This window comes from Vipera ursinii, assembly GCF_947247035.1.
Source record: "Vipera ursinii genome assembly, chromosome: 2".
NCBI lineage: Eukaryota > Metazoa > Chordata > Lepidosauria > Squamata > Viperidae > Vipera > Vipera ursinii.
In genome coordinates this window covers 67,558,749-67,581,818 of record NC_139513.1, presented here as the reverse complement: position 1 = coordinate 67,581,818, position 23,070 = coordinate 67,558,749, and the positions used below count along the sequence as shown (strand labels likewise).

The 23,070-nt window shown below is 38.5% G+C and overlaps 1 protein-coding gene across 1 annotated transcript in view; it reads right to left on the bottom strand.

Moving 5' to 3' along the window:
- The window catches only part of DNAH1 (dynein axonemal heavy chain 1), a gene marked incomplete at its 5' end in the record, with an annotated part of 178,122 nt that overhangs the window by 94,088 nt on the left and 60,964 nt on the right, over nucleotides 1–23,070 (bottom strand). The window contains 13 exons of the mRNA XM_083353407.1: nucleotides 926–1,120; nucleotides 1,840–2,017; nucleotides 3,807–3,961; nucleotides 4,433–4,524; nucleotides 5,813–5,999; nucleotides 8,872–8,958; nucleotides 9,348–9,497; nucleotides 11,516–11,629; nucleotides 12,185–12,290; nucleotides 16,337–16,525; nucleotides 20,584–20,697; nucleotides 21,164–21,327; nucleotides 22,710–22,850. Of these exons, the coding sequence (XP_083209533.1) occupies nucleotides 926–1,120; nucleotides 1,840–2,017; nucleotides 3,807–3,961; nucleotides 4,433–4,524; nucleotides 5,813–5,999; nucleotides 8,872–8,958; nucleotides 9,348–9,497; nucleotides 11,516–11,629; nucleotides 12,185–12,290; nucleotides 16,337–16,525; nucleotides 20,584–20,697; nucleotides 21,164–21,327; nucleotides 22,710–22,850 (1,872 nt within the window). The remainder of the gene's footprint in view (nucleotides 1–925; nucleotides 1,121–1,839; nucleotides 2,018–3,806; nucleotides 3,962–4,432; nucleotides 4,525–5,812; nucleotides 6,000–8,871; nucleotides 8,959–9,347; nucleotides 9,498–11,515; nucleotides 11,630–12,184; nucleotides 12,291–16,336; nucleotides 16,526–20,583; nucleotides 20,698–21,163; nucleotides 21,328–22,709; nucleotides 22,851–23,070) is intronic.

Below are 23,070 nucleotides of genomic sequence, written 5' to 3'. Positions count from 1 at the left end.
GAGACTGAGCAACCTTGCTGGGTGTTAACTAACACTGACATTAACAAGAATGAAAACATTTTGAATTTTAAATCTTCTACATTAATATCCATTCTTTTCAACTCGGGGCATTCATAGCCAGTCATCTGTGGATTGTGATGGACTAAGAATACGGAACACATTGAAAAAAATGTTAAAACTGCCAAGCCTACATTATGGTCAAAATCCAAATCAAAGCTCTTATTGCAGCTATTTACAAAAAATGAAATTATATTAGAGGCTCCAAACATTGACCTCCTATGTAACATGTAATTTGGCTATGTTCAGGAATTGAAATAATTGCTAAGAATAAATCTGTCAAGGCAAATATAGGTTTGTTTTTCTAGGATAATGGAAGAATTTTTTTTAAATCTGAATTTAGCAAGAGAAAGGGATAAAGACTAGAAACATTTTCTTGTGCATCTTAGGATGTGGAGCCTTTCCAAACAACACTGTTACTATTTTAATATTAATATCCCAAGAAACATTGCAGGGAAGCGTGGAAATTAGCATTCTTACCAACCTACAACTTGCATTACAAAACAAGTAAAAAAAGAGCTCAGACTCAAAAATGCCAAAGTTTGATATTAACCCTGACGCATACATATAGCAATCATTATCTCAGGCCTTTCAGTGTGGGGAAAATGCCATTGTGCATGGAGGCTCAGTCTATAGAACACTTTACCATTATGGTACCAATTAAAATTAATTGGAATTATGAGGAAAGTTACCTCCTGCAAAAGTTCCTGCCAGCTGATAAGTTTTTGCTTACTAGCTGCTCTCGAGCTTCTGTAATCAGGGTTGAGAAGTTCATGACTAATGCCCCCCTCCCCCCACCCCGCTAAACATTGAAGCCATTTACATGGTTTGTATTGAATCAAAATATTAGGATCAAGCAATAGCTTACCTCTAGGAATCTGTTGAAAAGTGACTCCAGCTGCTCTGAAAATGGCTTCATAATCTCTGGGATGTTTTTTAGCCAGCATTCCACAAATGGTCTTAGTCCCAAGATGCTGGGCTCCAGGTATACCATGCCACATCGAGACACAGTAGCTGGAGAGGCTACTGCTAAATCCTGGACTTCAAACATCATGGTCATTGCCTGGAAAAGAGAAACAAGGTAGCAGAGATTTTCCCAAGCCTTTTATCAAAGAAGCACATCTAAATTACACAGATGAGATTATGTTTATAAAATGGAAGGCTTACTAAATTCAATTATCTACATTCCTCAAGCACCTGGAATTAGCGGCTAATAAAAATAGCATTAGTCAATACCATTTGGCATAAACAGTAGTGTTGTGATCCTAGCTTGGACTGCTACAAAAATCAAATTAATTTTGTCCTTTTAACCAAAATTTTGAAATAATCCTGTTTGGATAATTCTGAAGTTAATGAGAAACACTGCTTTTAGCTACATTATATATTATATGTAAGTATTTGACATACACATTTAGGATTTTAATATTGCTATCTGTATTTTAGTTACATTGTTTTTGTTTTTCATCTTTAATACCTTGGGCAGTAAGTTGAGTAAGAAATTCATATCAAATAAATGAATAAAAATGTATTTTAAAATAAAATGTTATCTTTTATATATTAAAAAGGAGGAATGTTTTCTCAGAAAAGGTAAAAAACCTCCAGTTATGACCTTGTTTGTCAAATCATATATCTGTGCTTATCTATCTCTATATTTATCTCTCTTCACTGTGAGACACCCTTTTTAAAAACAAACATATGAATGAATTGGAATCTGTTTATGAATGAACACGAATGTATATTGAGGTTGGGTAATGGAACAAGAAGAGAGAGGAAAAAAAATACCTCTGTCAGTTTAATTATTTCACCAGAACTAAGGCAGAGTTTCTTGTTGTCATCCAGGACAGTGTTCATGTTTTCAATCCAAACAGCATCCACAGGACCATCGAACATATACCATTTCTTTTTTTTATCAGTGGCTACAGCTCCTACACGAATGAGAGCAGGGAGGATCCCATCTGTCCTATGAAAATAGAGGAAGAAATACCCAAGGCTTTAATAGTTGTATTTTCTCTTTGAACCTCATACATTTTATAAAAGCATGATATATCTTATCAAGAGATTTGAAGATGCCAGAAGTCAAATAGGAGGGTGGGAAGTTGTGCTGGAGAAGGAAACTTTCTTTAAGAATAAAGTTTCCCATTTTGCTAACTTTGTGGTATCAGGTGCAGTATAAAAACATGTATCAAGCCCCAAAGGCTACTGGATTTAGGCCAACATTTTATCTCTGTGAGAGGGCTATACTGCCATCAGTGTAAAACTGTTATAATTATTATTCATCTCTATTTATTTAGATATTGAGGATATTCAAGTCTCATTTTACAAGATTTAAAACAAAAATAAAACCTTCCGAAATCAGCTGGAGAGAGCAGATGGGTTGTATGCCCATGAAGAAGCTTTTATGGCAGTTGCATTTTTTATCATTCAAAGGGATCTATATATCAACCTTTAAGCAAAAACTATACTGTAAATTAGTCCATACATTCAACCAGAATTTGCTAGACAAAAACTTGAATAAATATGTGCCCATATCTAAGAAGCTTCTGAGTAAAGCTATAAAATGTTTACTCAGCACAGGTTCATGCTGAGTTACTTCTATTGCTTTTCATATCTGCACATGGTTACATGTTTGGTAACAGAAATATAAATTTGATATAGTAAATAAAAGAGGGGCAGTAAAATTGATGTTACAATGTATAGATACCCTTATTGCCTCATTCCTCAACAGGAAGCTCTCTAGAATACTGTAAAGTATACTGCATATACTTGTACAATAAATACAGTAATCCACAGGATCTGTTCAACTTAATCTACCAGGGAACTTTAATCTAGAGCAGACATGTCAAACACAAGGCCCAGGGGCCAGATCCAGCCCATGAAATGGTTTCATGTGGCCCGCAAAGCCATCCAGGAAACAGTGAGGGAACGGCCCCCACTGCCTTGGCCCTGGCCCAGAGACCCTCCTTCTGCCAGAGACCCTCAGATCTGTCCCACTCCTGCCCAGGCCCCCATAGGCACCCTTGATGTGAATGATGTAGAGCTGGCCGTGCCCACCCAGTAGGTCATATGCACTCTAGCCATGCCCACCCAGTAGGCCACACCCACCCTGGCCATACCCACCTGGCCCCCTGAGGGCAACCGCAATGCTGATGCGGCCCTCAATGAAATTGAGTTTGACACCCCTGATCTAGAGAGTGAAAAGATAGCTGTGAACCGTGTATTTGGGAGTAAGTGGGATTTCCCAAATGCTTCTGCTTTTGTCTATTTAGATTAAAAATTATAGCTAATGAAAAATGAAGAGATGGATTTTATACCAAAATGGATACATTACATTAGTAACTGATTAATCACATTTTTTCCCACTTCTCAAATAATTATTATCTCACAAAGTGACTTAAATATTTTTTTTAAAAAGGAAGATGGCTTTATTCAGGCTCAGAATGACTCAACCACTGCAGCACTATTATGAAAGAACTATTCATTAAATATATACAAAAATGAAATGTTGAAAGCTCAAAAGGAAATGTGTGATCCAACCAAAGTTAAATATTCAAAGTCCTATGAATATTGGCAGAAAAATAAATCAGATACTTAACTTTCATTGGATCAAACCTGAATCTTTTGCAGTTACATTTTTAAGAAATTTTCAAAAAGTTTTCTTAAGTTTCCTTTAATGCAGTTTTAATTCCCAGAAAGAAGCAATACAAAGCCCAGTTAACCCAGAAAAGAGAAAGAGAAGTTTTGTCTTTTACCATTCATGAGTTAACAAGTCAAACTCTCCATACAGCTGGCCCATAGTTATAGATTTAGGATTCAGTATAAAATAATTGACAGCTTCGTAATTTCCACCACTGACTGAAGGCCGACCTTTCAAAGATGTCATCGCAGCTGCCAGAACTTTATAACACTGAAGAAAGATGTATAATAGAAGGAAGCATCACAGCATCACTTTCAAGACTTTCAAGAAAATAGCCCAAATTCACCATGAATCTTCAACAATATAAAGTAGTAATGCAGGATTTTATCACAATGAAGATTTATAAAAAGCAGACACAATCAGAAAAGAAATAGAAAAAGAGAGTGATCTCACATTTCTGAATGTCAATGACATACTGGCCAAGAATGTGCTGTCAAAATCTTGCTAATGCTCTGGAGGCTCAAAGTCATCCATGCTCACCTTAATGAGGATCTTCCAAACAACATGTAGATTCAGTTTAACCCCTTAATCCTAGCATGTTTATTTCAAAGCTCTCCTATAGAGGCTACTACTGTACTTGGCAAGAAAGGATTAAGCAAAAGAAATTGATAGTGCTGGAGGAAATTTTGGGAGTTAGTTCCCTTTCTTGTTCTATTCTAATGCCTCTTCAGCAATGCTTACCTTTGTTTTTCCAGAGCCTGTAGGCCCCACCAGCATGAGGCCATGCCGTACCACGGTTGTTTCATACAGCTGAATACACTTGGTGATGAAACCTGGAGCAAAATAAGATTCAGACCAGAAATGCCTCCTGGTGGCTTTTACTAGCTGCAGAGCTGTGAATTCAGGCAGCAATGCATTGGAAAGCCTGCCGTGAATTTGGGTGATCTACATAGGAAACCTACAGGCTCATAAGACAGCACATGAGATGTCAGCAGCATGCTTACTTAATTCTTTTGTAGTTTTGGCTTAGATCCCAAGGTATGATATGGTATGTAAAGGCTTCTATTCATGAGCTTTTTAAAAAATAAATAAATAATGGCAGTCTTGCATGAGGAATTCTCTAAGAAAATATGCTTAGCAACTTGCCCACCACTGTCAAAATTTTTATTATTGAAAGTATAATTTGCTCTTCTTTGAAAGCCCAGACATTTAATAGTTTATTATTTATATTATTATTTAAAAGTACCTGGCTCTTGGCTGAATATTGTTATAGCAAACAATCAAGTTTATTTATTCACATAAACAAACAGCATTAAGTTTCCAAGTGTACCCTATTGCTCTCTTCAATATTTTATCCAACTCTTTTGAAAATATAAAGAATCTGGATCTCAAATAAGATCTGGGGAGAGGGGAATTGAATTTATTTATGTTTTCTTTTTACTTTTACTTTTTAGATAAATGATGTTTTCCTCACTTTGCATTATATATTCTGCACAAGATCTTTGTTTTTCATCATTCAATTGTGTCTGATTCTCAGAGACTGCCTAGACAAGTCCCTGCAAGTATCTTTGGCAAAGTTTTTCAGAAGTGGTTTACCATTGCCTCCTTCCTAGGGCTGAGACAGAATGACTGGCCCAGGATCACTTAGCTGGCTTTGTGCCAAAGGCAGGACTAGCACTCACAGTTTCCCAGTTTCTACCCTGATGTCTTAATCATTACACTAAACTGGCTCTCAGTTGAACTTACTGTACCTTGCCCAATTTTCTACCAAAATTATTATGAGTCTCTGAGATGCAGAATGGAGTACTAATAACTGCTCATAAATAGAATGACAATATTAATTTACAATCTTTTTGGAGTAGTAAGATCAACTTTTCCGATGAAATCAAGGCAAAGTATTTTACATAGATTGCTCATGTGAGCATTAACAATATTATTCTCACAAATTGATATATGAGCTGAGGCAGGAAACTTGAATTATTGACTGTGTGGAATGACAAATTCCCCAAACCTCCTGTGACAGCAATGCTTTTCTGTTATGTAGCAAGAATGACAATATTTTTAAATGTGAGAGTAATACAATGTATTGTGAAAAAAATAGATAGCTTATGTTTTGCATACCATCAACATCCTTCAAATTGTCTTTTAGACAGCATTTGTGAATTGCTTCCTCCAAAATGCCATAGTCAATTGTTTCTTCTTTGATCATGGGAAATAGGTCAGAAATTATACCATTGAACAGCTTGAGATCATCTTGCAGGAATTTAGGAACATTGACATCCTTGATAGCCCTTAAGCAAATCATTTCCTAGAAATCATTAAAACAAAATATTAGGAAATTATGTTCCTATCAGCATGATCAGCTTTGCCCTAAATTGCTAAATATTAATGATGTGAAAAGTATTTTATAAAACTGTTGTTTTTTAAAGTTTTGATGGTAAGCAGGTGCAGTAAGAATGGTTTTGTTCTATTTTATACCTAGTTCCAATATCATATACTGATTAAAATTACTATATGTATAGGGGGGATGAGTAGAGATAATTTTAGTTTATCATTATCTCATCAATGAAATTTATAAGAAAAACATTTTACAAGAATCAGATGCAATGAAATAATTTGTGCTGTATACATACTGCTACAATATGAAGCCTTCAAGTCAACAGGTATTAAGTAACGTAAAAAAGGAAGATTACTTACTTATACATATGTATACAATAATTATTTCAGAAATAAGACCTACTGAGTCGATTACCGCTCATCTTTGTGAATGCAAATGTCAACATAACCCATATTTTTCAAGTCCACCCTTAATAGAATTCTTCCATTTTTGCTGATAATTTTAAAGCATTTTTATTTAAACTAATTAATTAAATTTAATGTATTTAAATTATTAAGAAATATAGGTAGTCCTTGGCTTATGACAGAAATTGAATTTACTTTGCTGAGTGATATCATCATAAAGGGCAACCTCATTGCTTAATGACAGCAATAGCAATAGCACTCAGACTTACATAGCGCTTCACAGTGCTTTACAGCCCTCTCTAAACAGTTTAGAGTCAGGATATTGCCCCCAACAATCTGGGTCCTCATTTTACCGACCTCAGAAGGCTGAGTCAACCTTGAGCTGGTGAGACTCGAACTGCCAAACTGCTGGCAGTCGGCAGTCAGCAGAAGTAGCCTGCAGTACGGCATTCTAACCACTGAGCCACTAGGGCTCTGAATACCTGCATCCTGCTTGCCACTGTTCACTGAATCCCACAGTTGTTAGGTGAGGCAACTTCCTGCCGGTTTGGAGAAACTGGCAGGGAGTTGCAAATTCCAGGCTTGCAGATAGGCAATTGGCTTCTGTTGGGTGTGGAAGGGTATGAAGGATGTGGGAGAGGTGCTGTGCATGTTGGGGAGACTAAATAAGCGTGTGTGAGAAGCATAGTGTGTGACGGGGGGATGTAAGAAGGCAGGGGGCGTACATGAGGAGCACATTTGGAGGAGATGCATGAAGGTATGACAGCATGCACAAGAGGCACAACATGGATTGAGGAGGGTGTGCAAGTGTGCATAGGTCAGGGAGGTCGCATGAAGGTGCAAAAGAATGCATGAGAACTGCAGGTTGTGGAGGGTGGAAGTGTGTGTGTGAGGGGCCGGCGTAATGCAGAGGTGCTGGAGGAGAGTGTCAGGTGGGGAAAATTTGTCCAGCATCTTGAAACTTCTTCTGCCGGCTTCCCCATTGAATTTTTGGGAAACCAGCAGGGATTATTACAAATGGTGATTGGCACAGGTATAGCCCTGCTTAACTTTAAAAGATTCATTAATTAGCCAGGTGTTGTCACCTCTTAATATTTTAATTATTAATCATTACATGTAGTACTCACTTAATGATCAATTGTTCAGCCACCATTCAAAATTACAAAGGGGCTTACAATGCTTCCCTGAACTTATGGCCAACGCAGTGCCCCTGCGATCAAAGGATTGCAATCTGAGCATTTGGCAACCTCCTCGCATTTACAGTGGGCTGCCAAATACCCCACAATTATTCAGTCGCCATGTGCAATGTTCCCTGGCAGATTCTCCAAAAAGACTATGTGGAAAAAACAGCAGGGAAAGTCTGGCAGCTGGAAATGGTCTGCAACAAAATCCAAGCAGGACATCCCATTTGGCTTTGGGGATGAACTTTTTCACCCAGCTTCCTAGAGAACAATGTGCTATTTGGTGGAGAGAGGGTGAAATCAATTGAGGCAGCCCTTTTACAGTCAAGGAGGTTTGATGAAAAAGGTCCCTCCGAAAATCTAAGCATGGTTTTGGCACAGGGCATTTGCATCATGGGGTATTTGCAACTGATCTCCAGAAATGAGAGGACTCCTTCTCATTTCTGGGGGTTGGCACCAAATGCTCCATGCTGTAAATGTTTCATGCCAAAATCCTGTTTGGATTTCACGACCGAATTCTCTTCTGCCCACAGAGGGAAGGAGAACTATCAGGCACAAGACATCTCCTATAGGAACTGCTGCACTGGGCTGGAGAAAAGAAGTTCAGATCACAAAGAACTGAGCTCTTTGTCTTCAGCCCACCACTGCAGTTTCCTTCTGGTTATGGAGCGGAACTGCCTGCCTCCCTTTGATAGGCAGTTCTTTCACTCCATCTGCTTAACAACCCACACGGTCACTTAATAGTTGCAACTGGGAGAGGCGGCATTGCAGTCCTGAGTCAGGTGGTCACATGGACGTACTACTTAGTAATTGCAACGACTTACAACCTAAATTCTAGGTTCAGTGATGGTCCTAAGTCGACGGCTATCTGTAAGTTTGTATTTTTGCTGCTGTTAGCCTCTTTGAACATTCAACTGAATATAAGATAGGATAAAACTTAATGAAACGAATAAATGTTTTAAAATGCTAAATTGCTATTATGCTTCCAAACTATTATTTACTTATTTAAATCTTAATGTGAATTTAATAGTATTATGATATAATTGCTCTACTTGTTTTGATGTTAGCTACTCTGAGTTTTTCCTCAGGAAGAGAAATTAAGATATAATGTTAAAATGAAAAGGAAATCTAAATACTTAACTTTCAAACATAAGAGGGGAAGTGGTATTTAGCTATGTTTTAATTATTTCTAAGGTCATTCTCCACAGTACAAAGAGACATCCTACTAACACTGCAATATTCTCAAGAAGAACTTGCCTCATTCATGGTTGGATTTTCTCTTTTGAGATTGCCAGCTGCTGAAATCACAGTCTTCACAGCTCTCATTCCAAAATCATAATGATCCTATGGTATATAGATATATATGAAAAATGACAAGCTTGAAAAAGAGGAACTGTATTGGAAAGGTCAGGGCTTTTTTTGTAAAAGAAAAAGGTGCCGGAACTCACACATGTCATACAACCTGCCTTGCCTACCCTACAAGGTTCCATCCAAAAAAGGTGCCGGAACTCCGTTCTGAGCGTTCTATGAGAAAAAAAGCCCTGGGAAAGGTTATCTGTTTAGTTAAGTCTAGAAAAGTGATCTGTATAAGAACTTCCTACTTCAATTGCAGTTGAATCGTCTTTCTAAAGAAGAAAATTAGTACATACTTGTTGAAAGCAAATCTCATGTTTTAATATTTGTGTATAATTATTCAGACGTGAATTACCAGACTGATGGAAATGCATATTTACCTGAGAACTGAGTTGCTCGGAAGACAGTTTGAAAGTGGTAGTGATCTTCTTTGCCAAAACTTTGGCCTCATTGAACCCAAAAGAATACAGAGAAATCTCAGCGATCATGGAATAATCTGGAACCATCATGGCCACCGGACGAAAAAGAGCCTGCAATATATCAATTCATTATGGTGGGAATGATACCATTGCCCTTAAGAATATTTTTTTAAAAAAGCACTGCTGGGTCAGAATAGTCAGCATTTTGTTTCTCATAGTGGCCAATGAAGTCTCTAGGGTGCTTAGAAGAGGTGGAGATCTTATTTCCCTGCAACTGGTATCTAAAGGCATGCTGTCCCCAATCCAAAGGTTCCATGGAGTCTCAAAATTAATAATCCTTGATAGCCTTGTTTTCCTCTTTTAAATCAACCCTATTTTATAATAATGAATATCACAAATTATTTACTGTATGAAGAAGTATTTTCTTTTGTCTGTTCTAAATCTCTTTCCCGCATTTTCATTTAATGGCCCTAATCTTAGTGTTTTGAGAGAGGAGGAAAAAATTTCCCTGTCTACTTTCTCCGTTATTTACTATGCTTATTCTTGTCTTCCCACATTTTTGGCTGAAGAAATCCCAAAGATTCTAATTTTTCTTTGTAGGGAAGATAGTCAAACCCCTGATAATTTTGGTTGCCGTCTTCTTTGTTTTTTTAATCTCCATCATATTTTTTTAAAAAAACAAGGTAACTGGAATAGTTTGTGATTGTCTAATTTGTTTCTAATCCCTTTCCTAGGGACATTAAACTAACTGAACAATATGTTCTCTTTTTACCCCTTAGTCTTTTTCAAAAAATTAGTGTCACATTCGACTACCTTCCAATACCCTTCCAGAGCCTTGGTGGAGCAGTGGGCTAATGCCTCCTTAAGTAACACCAGCTGCCTGCAATTAGTGCAGGTTCGCATCCCACCAGGCTCAAGGTTGACTCAGCCTTCCATCCTTCCGAGGTAGGTAAAATGAGGACCCAGATTGTTGGGAGCAATTAAGCTGACTTTGTAATAATGCCGCTTGGGGGTGTGTGTGAAAGCCCTAATAAGCAGGCATATACATAGAATGAAGGCTACTGCTAAGCTTGTAAGCCGCCCTGAGTCTTCGGAGAAGGGCGGGATATAAATGGAATAAATTTTTTTTTGAAGAAAATGGTACATATTTTTGTTAAGAAGTTACCAATTTTACCTTTATCTTTCTCAGTTTTTTATTCAGGTGAGTGACAACATATCCCTAGATCTAATTTATATATGTGGCCAGATATTATAAACTATAGTGATTCTGTGAAAGAATCCAGTGTCAATATTTTGTATACTGCACGTTAGCATTTATGTTTCTTGCTATAAAAAGCACCATTTTCCCAGCATATCTTTTCTATATCAATTCTATAAAGTTTACAGAAATATGCATTGATTCAGAAATGTTGTGGGGAAAATAAAGGAGGAAGGTGTATTAGGTCTGATCATCCCCTTGAGTTATATATGAAAACAAAAGTGGCATAAAGTGAAATAAAATTGGTAATCTACCATGTTTCTAAAAGTGAGGGTGATCTACAAACTATCCTTGTTCCAAGTATTTTAGGACCTCACACCATATGTCAGAAGGAAAACTTTTGCTTGGTACTATTTAGCTGCCAAAATCATTTTTGTTTTAGCAAAAAGGATAATATGGTTGTCCCATTCACAACCTGAGCACTACATTCTGTACCAGCTGCACCTCCTGGATCAGGTTTAAGGGTAGTTTCACATAGAGTGCATTACAGTAATCTAAATGTGAAGCAGACACTTTTTGAACTGTTGCTAGGCTGTCCTTGTCCAGGAAAAAGAATATAGCACATTTAGGCTCCTACAGTCCCCAATTCCCATAGCCAGAAACCACCAATCCACATATTTTTTTTTAGTTTTGTCAGGAGTTAACCTCAGTTTACCTGTCCTCATACACTGAATGCATTTTCCACTAATTTCTTGCCACACTTTGCTAATTATCTCTTGAACTGAGACATCTCAACTTTACTCTCCCTTGCCTGTTTAAGTTGCCCCTACCCCCTCCACATAATTTCTAATGATCACACAAGGAAACTGAAGAGGTTTAAATTCAAATGAATGTAGTACATGTAGTATTTTGTAACATTAAGCACCATTACTTTTAAATTATCAGGTAATTCAGTGCGTCCAGCATAGCCAGGGTTCATTGTGATGAAGACTGCACAAGATGGAACTAGTGGGATCTCAGCTCCTTCAAATATGAAACGATCCACCTGGAGGCAATAAAAATAGTGAACAATTTGATATTCAAAAAAGTATCTTCAAATTCCATTATAAAGAGAATGTTTTATGATTCTAGCATCTTCCTCACAATTTTACAGATTTCATTCACTAATGACTGAACAATTCTGTGATAAGTCAAGCACAAAAAGTTGTCTAGTTTAGAATTTTATATTTAAAAAATCATTGTAATTCTAATGATAAAAACAAGTTAAGAATTTCAGTTGTGACAAATCTCTGAGAATAAACAATATAAGACTTAACCAAAGAATATTGGGTCAGTATATGAAATAGGTAACACTAAGTAATTCTTGGGATGGATGGATGGATGAACAGATATTTGCAATTGCTTTGTTCTCATAATGTGTAGCAATGTTGCTGGGTACAAATCAAGATGAATGCCTATGTAGTATTTTTTTGCATTCAAACAGCTAATCTGTAACTTCTAAAAAAGTCCCCAAATACATTAGCATGCATTCAGATTGACTCAAGATGAAAACCATGGAAAAGAATTAGAAAAAGGATATTATGAACATGTCCTGACTTACTCGCTGTTGCTGGGCCTTCTGAATAGTTGTGATCTGCTGAGCAACTACAGACAAGACTTCAATGTCAATGCGGTTGAATTCATCAAAGCAAGCCCAGGCTCCAGAGCTAAATATATAAACAGAAAATAATATCAGATATCCAGTAGTAATTATTACTAATGCAATCAGTCTTAAAAATCAGAAGATATCAGCAGAGAAAAATGACTAAACCAATTCTCTAATTTTCTTATTAGAACATTTTGCAAAGAAGGTTCATATGTGAAATCCACACTAGATTCCTTATTTATTTTGTGTCAGTGCTCTTGTTGTTGTTGTTAGCTGCGAAGTCGTGTCCAACCCATCGCGACCCCATGGACAATGTTCCTCCAGGCCTTCCTGTCCTCTACCATCTTCTGGAGTCCATTTAAGCTCACACCCACTGCTTCAGTGACTCCATCCAGCCACCTCATTCTCTGTCGTCCCCTTCTTCTATTGCCCTCAATCTTTCCCAGCATTAGGGTCTTCTCCAGTGAGTCCTTCCTTCTCACTAGGTGGCCAAAATATTTGAGTTTCAACTGCAGGATCTGACCTTCTAAAGAGCAGTCAGGGTTGATCTCCTCTAGGACTGACCAATCTGATCGCCTTGCAGTCCAAGGGACTTGTAGGAGTCTTCTCCAGCACCATAGTTCAAAGGCCTCGATTCTTTGGTGCTCAGCCTTTTTTATGGTCCAACTTTCACTGCCATACATTGCAACTGGGAAGACCATAGCCTTGAATATACGCACTTTTGTTGGCAGGGTGATGTCTCTGCTTTTTAGTGTGCTGTCTAGATTTGCCATGGCTTTCCTCCCGAGGAGCAAGCATCTTTTAATTTCTTGGCTGCAGTACCCATCTGTGGTGATCTTGGAGCCCAGGAAAACAAAATCTGTCACTACCTCCATTTCTTCCCCATCTATTTGTTAGGAATTGAGAGGGCCAGATGCCATGATCTTGGTTTTCTTAATGTTAAGTTTCAACCCAACTTTTGCACTCTACTTCTTCACCCACAACAAGAGGCTCTTTAGTTCTTCTTCACTTTCTGCCATTAGAGTGGTATCATCTGCATATCTTAGGTTGTTGATATTTCTCCTGGCAACATTAATTCCAACTTTCGATTCATCTAGCCCTGCCTTTCTCATGATGTGCTCTGCATATAAGTTAAATAGGCAGGGAAACAGTATACAGCCTTGCTGGACTCCTTTCCCAATTTTGACCCAATCAGTGGTTCTGTGTCCTGTTCTCACTGTTGCTTCTTGACCCGCATATAGGTTTCTCAAGAGACAAATAAGATGGTCTGGTGCTCCCAGTTCTTTATGAACTTACCACAGTTTGTTGTGATCCACACAATCAAAGGCTTTAGCATATCAGTGAAGCAGAAGTAGATATTTTTCTGGAACTCCTTAGCCTTCTCCATGATCCAGCGTATGTTGGCAATTTGATCTCTAGTTCCTCCTGCCTGTACTTCTGATAGTTCTTGATCCACATACTGCTGGAATCTAGCTTGTAGGATTTTAAGCATAACTTTACTAGCATGTGAAATGAGTGTGATAGTTTGAACATTTTTTGGCACTGCCTTTCTTTGGAATTGGAATGTAAAGTGATCTTTTCCAATCCTGTGGTCACTGTTGAGTTTTCCAAATTTGCTGGCAAATTGAGTGTAGCACTTTTACTGCATCGATGTTGAATAGCTCAGCTGGAATACTGTCACCTTCACTAGCTTTGTTGTTGCTCAGCTTTCCTAGGGCCCACTTCACTTCACGTTCTAGGATGTCTGGCTCAAGGTCAGTGACCACCTCATTGTGGTTATCAGGGATGTTAACCTCATTCTTGTATAGTTCTTCTGTGTAATTTTGCCACCTCTTCTTAATCTCCTGCCTCTGTTAGGTTCCTGCCATTTTGGTCCTTTATCATGCCCATTTTTGCATGAAACGTTCCCTTCATCTCTCCAATTTTCTTGAAGAGATCTCTGGTCCTCCCTATTCTATTGTTTTCTTCTATTTCTTTGCACTGTTCATTTAGGAAGGCATTCTTATCTCTTCTAGCTATTCTCTGGAATTCTGCATTCAATTGGGTGTATCTTTCTTTTTCTCCCTTGCCTTTCGCTTCCCTCCTTTCCTCAGCTATTTGTAAAGCTTCCTCAGACAGCCATTTTGCTTTCTTGCATTTCTTTTTCTTTGGGATGGTTTTAGTAGCTACCTCTTGTACAATGTTGTGAACCTCCGTCCATAGTTCTTCAGGCACTCTGTCTATCAGATCTAATTCCTTAAATCTATTTGTCACCTCTACTGTATATTCATCAGGGATATGATTTAGTTCATACCCGAGTGGCCTAGTGCTTTTCCCTACTTTCTTCAGTTTAAGCCTAAATTTTGCAACGAGAAGTTCATGGTCTTGTTTTTACTGACTGTGTAGAGCTTCTCCATCTTTGGCTGCAGAGCATATAGTCAATCTGATTTCTGTGTTGATGTCCATGTGTAGAGTCATCTCTTAGGTTGTTGGAAAAGAGTGTTTGCTATGACCATCATATTCGCTTGACAAAATTCTGTCAGCCTGTGCCCTGCTTCATTTTGTACTCCAAGGCCAAACTTGCCTGTTATTCCGATTATTTTTTGGCTTCCTACTTTAGCATTCCAATCCCCCATGATAATAAGGACATCATTTTTGGGTGTTAGTTCTATAAGGTGCTGTAGGGCTTCATAGAACCGGTCAATTTCATCCTCTTCAGCACCGGTGGTTGGGGCATAGACTTGGACTACTGTGATATTGAATGGTTTGCCTTGGATTCGAACTGAGATCATTCTGTCATTTTGGGGATTGTATCCCAGTATTGCTTTTCCTACTCTTTTATTGACTATGAAGGCTACTCCATTTCTTCTGAGGGATTCTTGCCCGCAGTAGTATACCTGATGGTCATCTGAATTAAATTCACCCATTCCTGTCCATTTTAGTTCACTGATTCCAAAGATGTCGATGTTCAGTCTCGTCATCTCTTTTTTGACCACATCTAGCTTGCCTTGATTCATGGATCTTACATTCCAGGTTCCTATGGAGAAAAATTCTTTACAGCATCAGATTTTACTTTGAACACAAGATATATGCACAGCTGAGCGTCTTTTTGGCTGTGGCCCAGTCACTTCATTCTTTCTGGTGCTACTAGTACTAGACCTCTGCTCTTCCCCTGTAGCATATGGACGTCTTCTGACCTGAAGGGCTCATCTTCTAGCATCATATCGTTTTGCCTTTTGGTACGTCCATGGGGTTTTCATGGCAAAGATACTGGAGTGGGTTGCCATTTCCTTCTCCAGTAGATCACATTTTGTCAGAACTCTCTGCTATGACCTGTCCATCTTGGGTGGTCCTGCACCACATAGCTCATAGCTTCATTGAATTACGCAAGCCCCTTCGCCACGACAAGGCAGTAATCCATGAAGGGGGTCAAATGCTCTACTCATAGGGGAGGGGGGAGAGTTAGGGGGGGAGGGAGGAGGGAGGGGGAGGGGGGATTCTTAAAGAAAAACTGTATGTTAAAACTTTTCAATAGATAAAACTAAGAAGTAATTCCAAAAATATGAAGTTGCAGTGCTGGGACACTGTTTTAATATTGAACTGCAACAAATACAAAACAATTTAATGGAACTTCTGGGATGTAGGATTTTGTTTTCATGAACACCCTAATTTATTCTTATTAAAAAGATAATACACAGTTTCATCTGAGATTTGTATTGCCCTCAGCCCTTAAAACATTTATCTCAAACCTTGGATTAGAATGAACAGATCTTTTGTAGGAAGTTTGTTCATCTATTGTGAGTTTTCTCTGATTTTTCTTTTGGATTACACTGGATTTCCATTGTTTTATGGTTTTATGGTCATAACTGCTCAGAATTGTACATATTGGAGCAGCGTATACATTTAATAAAAAAGTCTTGTACATTGAAATTTAGCCAGTCCTCAATACTTTAGGGCCAAATATGGTAACACTTCTCCTTGGCAACAAAAATAGACGAAAAGGAGAGTGATATTAGATAAATTATCATTTATTTTGAACACATGCATACTCCCTTCCACTCCTCATTTGCTGTGGCTCAATTCTAATCCAGGCGTATTTTACATGGGTACAGATCTGTGCTTTAGTACCTGGCTAGTCCTTTCAGGAATTTTCCCATTGCCATAAAGTCAAGCTGATCGGAGCAATTAAACACAACTGTCTGTATAGCTAAAGCTTTTCCCAGATCCTTAGTTGTCTCTGTTTTGCCTGTTCCAGCTGGTCCTGCAGGAGCACCTCCAAATTTCAAATGCAAGGCTCCTGTCAGGGTCAGGTAGCATCTGTAATAGGAATTAAATCATTTTCAGAATTCTGAAAGTATTTTCTAGCTTGAAGCATTTATTATTCATAAAGAAGCATCCTGAAGAACCACCTTATACGTATATACTGTACAACTGCAATTTGAAATCATTCATATGTAAATAGCAACATGGTCTAAAATGATACATATAGGAAAGAGTTCTCTTTTATTTTACTAAAATGCTTGAAATTATTTCATGAAAAAAAATACTAAAAGGGCTGAATAGCTTCTCTGATTCTTTCTGACTCTTAATTTGATGATCAGTTAGAGCTGAATGAGAGTAGACACGATTCAACTGATCCCTTGAGGACAATTAGCATTTCAGAAATCCATTTGACCCTCCTCCAAAGTACTAATAATCAATGCGGATGCCAATCTTCAGGCATAAGTCTGTTTTGAAACAATATCCAGCGTCTATGCTATTCTCCCCCACAAAGAGCGTTTTAACCATTCTGAATTAATTAGGCATTTCCATCATTCCATATTATCCACAATAGACCACTTGCTTAAATTGCCTCTACTACCATTACTGACAACTCAATGACCATATCCTGTTCAACTTACAAAAGATACAATCCCTTTTTTTTGCACAAATACAGATGCTATATTATCATAATTAAAGAAATATATCTTAATACGGGTTTGCATTTGTGCAATAGCTTTTAGCAGGAAAGGCTAATTTTCTTTTTATGTACTTGTATAAATCTTAATTGTACACAACTTTTAACTATAACAGGCATGTCGAGATACTCTAGATACCATACGACTGTGGGACGAGTTGATTAATCCTAAGTGATTCTTGCATCGCAAATTTTTTCCTAGATTGTCTGGAAAAAGGAAGAAAAAGCAGCTCCAATATTCTTTTGCTGTGGGATTACTTAAGCAAAGAGACAGGGCATTCTGGCCCTGTCCATTGAGGAAAGAAACAAGTGTAAGCAATTTGGCTAGATGTGTGCAAGAATATTATCAGCGAAAGATTGGTCTGATCAAAATTGGATAGAAATACCAGTTTATAGTATATTTACATTGTTTTGACCTTAAACTCCCTAATTGCCAATATTCTTCTTTCCTTATGTGTCATTTTTTTTAGTTTGAAAACCTGATAGTGGAGCTTGTCTCCCTTTTATTAATTGATATGAGGGGCTTTGAGAGAAAGAATTCTCTGTAGTGTGAGATTAAAATACTGCAAATAATTAACTTTATTTCCAGCATTATACTGACATATCTGATTCACAGAAATTTTGAAGGCTTTCACGCCTTAAGTAAGGATTAACAAACGTGGGCTGCAAAATCCAGATGAGTATTACAGAACAGTACAGAAGCTGGGTTTTTATTTTATTTTATTTTTATTTATTTTATTTTATTTTATTTTATTTATTATTTTATTTTATTTTATTTATTTTATTTTATTATTTTATAAAATTTCTTAGCCACTCATCTTACCATAGGGTAACTCTGGGCAGCTTACAGTTACATATACAGTTAAAACATAAAAAGTTAAAATCAGACAAAAACTAAGGATACAAGGGGAGGGTGGAGGTGGGGTGGAGGTGGGTTCAGTTATTAATCAACCACCTCCAGGGCCCCAAGTCGACTGGCACAGCCACATCTTTATGCCCTTATGAAAATATAGGAGGTTGAGGCCAACCTCATGTGGGGAGGGTGGGTAAGATGTTCCAGAGGGTAGGAGCAACAGCAGAGAAAGCCTTCCCCCTGGATCCTCCCAGCCAGAATACTTGGGCTGACAGGACCCATTGCATGGCCCCTCTGCTCGGACGAGTGGTATGGGCCAATCCCAGTGGGGTGAGAGGGTCCCTCAAATAATCTGGATTCATGCCATGAAGGGTTTTGTGCCCATTTCACAGCCCCCCCTAATATTGCAGATGTATTTGTTGGTCTTGTTCTGGGTTTTCTGCTGTTTCTAAACATCTAAACATCCTGAAACCCTATTTATTGTTTTCTGTGCTGTATTTTATCTTCCTCTGTTCCTCCTTTACATTAGCCTCACCTGCTTCTTCAGGCTTCCTACTTCTTTGAAATTCTGAACATATCCTGCTATCATCTTCCACAGAACATTTGACTGCAATCAATTTTTTATTACTTTTTAAACAGCATGCCGTTAAGCTTTACATCTAGGCTCATCAGTAAATCACCAGTTTCTGGACACATAATCCTTAGTTCAACTTTTCAGTTTGATTTGGCAGACGACTCATAAGAGACAGCTCATCTAGATTAGGATATTGCAGTCAAAACAAAGCTTGGCAGCGAGATCTGTTCTTTGTTGTTGATGCTACCGGAAATTGTCCTCCCAAAAGGGTGGTGCTGCACTGAGCATAGATGAACAGGGGTCATGCTTGGGTATCAAGCCATTTAGTACATTTGTGCTGCAACTAATGGGTCAACAGCCACATACAATGTTGAACAAAGCTAGGATGACCCCCAGAGGTGATGTGTTGGTCTTGCTTGACTGCCCTGACAAAAGGGCAAAGGTTACTGGTTCAAGGCCAGAACTGGCTAAAGAAGCCAGCTCAAACATCATGATTAAACACTGCCCCAGTGAAGATCAGCACCCTAACTGGACATAACCATGTGACATTGGTGAAGGATACAAAATAACCTACTGTGTCAAACAACAAAGGTATGGCTATCATAGTAGGCACTGAACTGCACAGCCATATTGTCGAGGTCCATTGACACTCTGACCACCTCATATTAACTGACTGTTGTGATTCAGCATCAGACTGTGGTATTGGCAGCTGAGTGATGATTCTGAAGAGGAGGAGGAGGAGGGGTTTGGAGAGCCTTTGGTATCAGAGGGAGGCTCTGATGCACTGCAGGACTCTCAGCCAGGCCCCTCCCGTCATGTTCCTCTTCAGACTCAGCCATGTGAGCATGAGATATTGGATGTAGATGATTCACAGCTAGGAGCCGGAGGCAATCCAACAGAGCAAAACAGAGGAAGGCAATGAGGCAACTTGGGAGAAGGCAATGAGAAGCCACGCCTTGGGACTGCTGATAAAAGGGGAAGGTGTGGGAGGTGCTGGTTGCTGAAGGCAACCATTTGAAGATCTTCTGCTAGAGTCCTGGTCTGTTATTCCTGTTTAACTCTTGTTTGAACTTTTGGTTTAATGCTTCTTTGAACTTTTCGTTTAACTCTTGTTTAAACTCTTTGTAAATAAATTTGGTTGGTTTTTCCCCAGCCTGTTGACTATAAAAAGGGGTTGTCCCTGACATTCAAACAGGGCTGGTCCTAGGCTGGAACAGAACACTGTCATCAATACTGCTGCCACATATTTTCTTGGTCTAACCCCCACAAAATGGATATGGTACACAAGAGAAATAACAGTTTTGGATTGTGTATCTACATGGCTGCAAGAAAATTTGCTGCTTCTCTGCAACAACCAAAATTACATGTCACAATTGTCATGGTATGCAAAATGATGATGGATTTCTCCAAAGCAAATAACCTGATCAGCACTAGCATATTTTTCAAAAAATATGTCAGTCACTTGAGCACCTATGCCAGCAGCAACCACAAGAGCTATATTTTGCCTGTGTGCAATGATTTGACTTCCCCACTACCATGGGTGCATAGGTCATTCTATTCATATGCCTTGCCCTGTATAAGACACTTGTGTTGATTTGAAGATCAGCAAGCATGCAGAGAATGACAGCAGCATGGCAGTTCCAGAGAAAATCAAGTCGGGGAATCTACAAGACCACAAGGCTGCCATCGTTGACTGCATCACATTTCCTCCAATGACTCCAGGCTTGATTGAGACTGCCTTGACTGCTCTCTGCAGGTCCATGACTACTGCTGTGAGAATAACCCTAGGCATTGCATTATTTATTGATGTACAGTGTTCCAAAATACTTTTCTGTAGAGGGCTCCCACATATAACTGGTTCCTGACAAGTTATCCTGTGGGTCATTTGATGACAGACTTCATCAAAAGTCACAAAAAATATCCTTGATTCAGATTTATTCATTTAGAACTATGAATATGTTTAATTGTTTGAACTAAAGGAGTTACTATACCTGTCAGTAAGAGGAGTGATCACAAGGCGCCCACTGTTGCCCAAGTATTCATAGCCATAAATAAATTCAGCATTCACTGCCCGAATGTATAAATCATCTCTTGTCCAGTAGTACCTAATAATGTATTAAAAGTTGAATGGAAATATATGGACGGTACATTTTATAGCATTACAGTTCTGTTCACCCGGATATATCAGACAACCATTGTCTGAAATTGTATAGGGTTTTCTGCCTAAGCAGAGGGTTGGACTAGAAGACCTCCAATGTCCCTTCCAACTCTGTTATTCTATTCTATTTTATATTTCATTTATATTAAACAGACTTCTCAGAAATAAGGATGGTACTGATGCTGATGATGGGATACCGTAATTACGGGGATGCTTGCTGTACTAGAATACCGTCCTGAATAAAATTATAAGAAGGTAAAAACACAGAATTGAAGGAATATTTTCAGACCATTAAAATTATGCTTGACCTCTCTCTTTCTCTCTTGTTCAGTGAACCACCTACTTAAAAAGAACAATCCTTCCATACTACTAGCAATTTCTAATAACATTACAGGTAGGAGGAAATCTCTCACCTGAGCTGGGAAATCCATTCAAAATCATTTTCACTCATGACATTCTCCTCAATAAGTTTAGCTGCCACATCCTTGGCATGAACTTCAATCACTATGAGAGCTGATAATACTCCCCGCTGCATCCGAGACAGTTTACCTCGCACAAGTGCTACTAGGTCACGCAGCTGTACAAATAAAGCAAAACAAATCAGGCAATGCCTTACCCAATATATCGCAAATCTGTTTGATATGCTGTGGCCATCTCTATATGACTTTATGAAAAATTGTTGTTACTTAGGAAACAGGAAAAAAATGATCTTCTCCTCAACTCACTGCTCATATTCAAGATAAAAAAGGGGCTGGGTTTTCCTATTCTATGTACGCCAATGGATTCAGAACTGAATGGTTTGTGGGAATGGATATCCAATATCATCATGCTATTCTTTTATACCACTCTTTTTAAACCATCAATTTCTGGATTATTTTGACAGAGGTTTTCCAGATGATCTAATGTTGTGATTCAGGGTCAGCCTGTGGGTTCGGCAGTTGGGTCGGACGACTCAGAGGAGGAGGAGGAGGGGGGTGTTGAAGAGCTTGCTGAGGGGGTTGGACAGCTTGATGAGAGCCCTCAGCCAGGCCCCTCTCATCTGGTCACGATGCAGACCCAGCTGTGTGAGCCTGACAGCGTGGATGAAGATGACCCACAGCTGGCCCTGTTCAAGGACGCCCGACGCAGGAGGCAGTCAATCAGGAGTAAACAGAGGAAGGCAATGGGGCTCCTCGGAAGGAGGCAGAGAGAAGCCACGCCCTGAACTGTATTTAAGGGGGAATGAGTGGGAGGGCTGGTTTGCTGAAGGCAACCGCTTGAAAAGCTCCTGTTTCTTGGTTCGTGTCTTGTTCTATTTGTTTTTGTAGCAATAAATTTGGCAGGCGTAATTCCAGCCTCTTGCCTTCTTGTAAAAGGGGTTGTCCCTGCCTTTTCTGCAGGGCCGGTAGCAGGCTGGTACAGAACATCTAAATGGGAATAGACAGAATTTGAATCTGGACAAGCATATACCAAACCCTGTCTGGATTTTATACACAGGACAAAAGCACGGAAATATGTTGAATACTAACAATTCTTTATTGGTCACAGAAGTCCAAACTATTCAGATTTTTAGAACAAGACCAGCACTTTAAATTTGAGCCCAGAAACCAATGAATAACTATTTGGAACATTGTATTATAATTTGGAAAAAATGAAGTAGACAAAACATAGATGATGTAGAAAGACAGACAACTGAAAATCCAATTATACCCAGTCATTCCTGCTTTAGTTTTGATATGAGAATAGGATGTATTCTAATTTTTATATGACTTTAGGTAAGGCTCTATAATGCAGTTTCCCCAATCAAGGCATCAATCTGATCATTAGACAATCTAGATCAGTCAACAGTCAGGGATGACTAGTTTTTACAAAATATCTGAATAGGACTAGGAGAAGACTACTGTAGCAAATAACATGAAAATCAACTTTTCATTGCAGAAATAATTCGAATTGAAATATGCAATTAACTGACATTTTTACCTGAGCACTTAGCTGTGGAAATAGCCTGGTAGACAAATCTCTAGCTTCTAAAGCTTCTGATACTTCTTTGGTCCAGTATGTTTGACATCCAGCTATGGTCACCTGGCCTGGCCAATCTAAGACCCATGTAGTCCGAGGTGTCTTTCATTAAAAATAGATCACTTTATTGGTAAAAAAGTGGGTAATTTTCTTTCATCTTTATTACTATCCTATAACCATGATATAACCAATTGTAATTTACTGTAAAACATGTATAACAGTACTTGATAATGCATACAGGGTTCCTTTTGGAGAGAGACAAGTACATTTTTCTTAACATTTAGAGAATATATATAAATATGAAAGCTTTTTTAAGAATTAA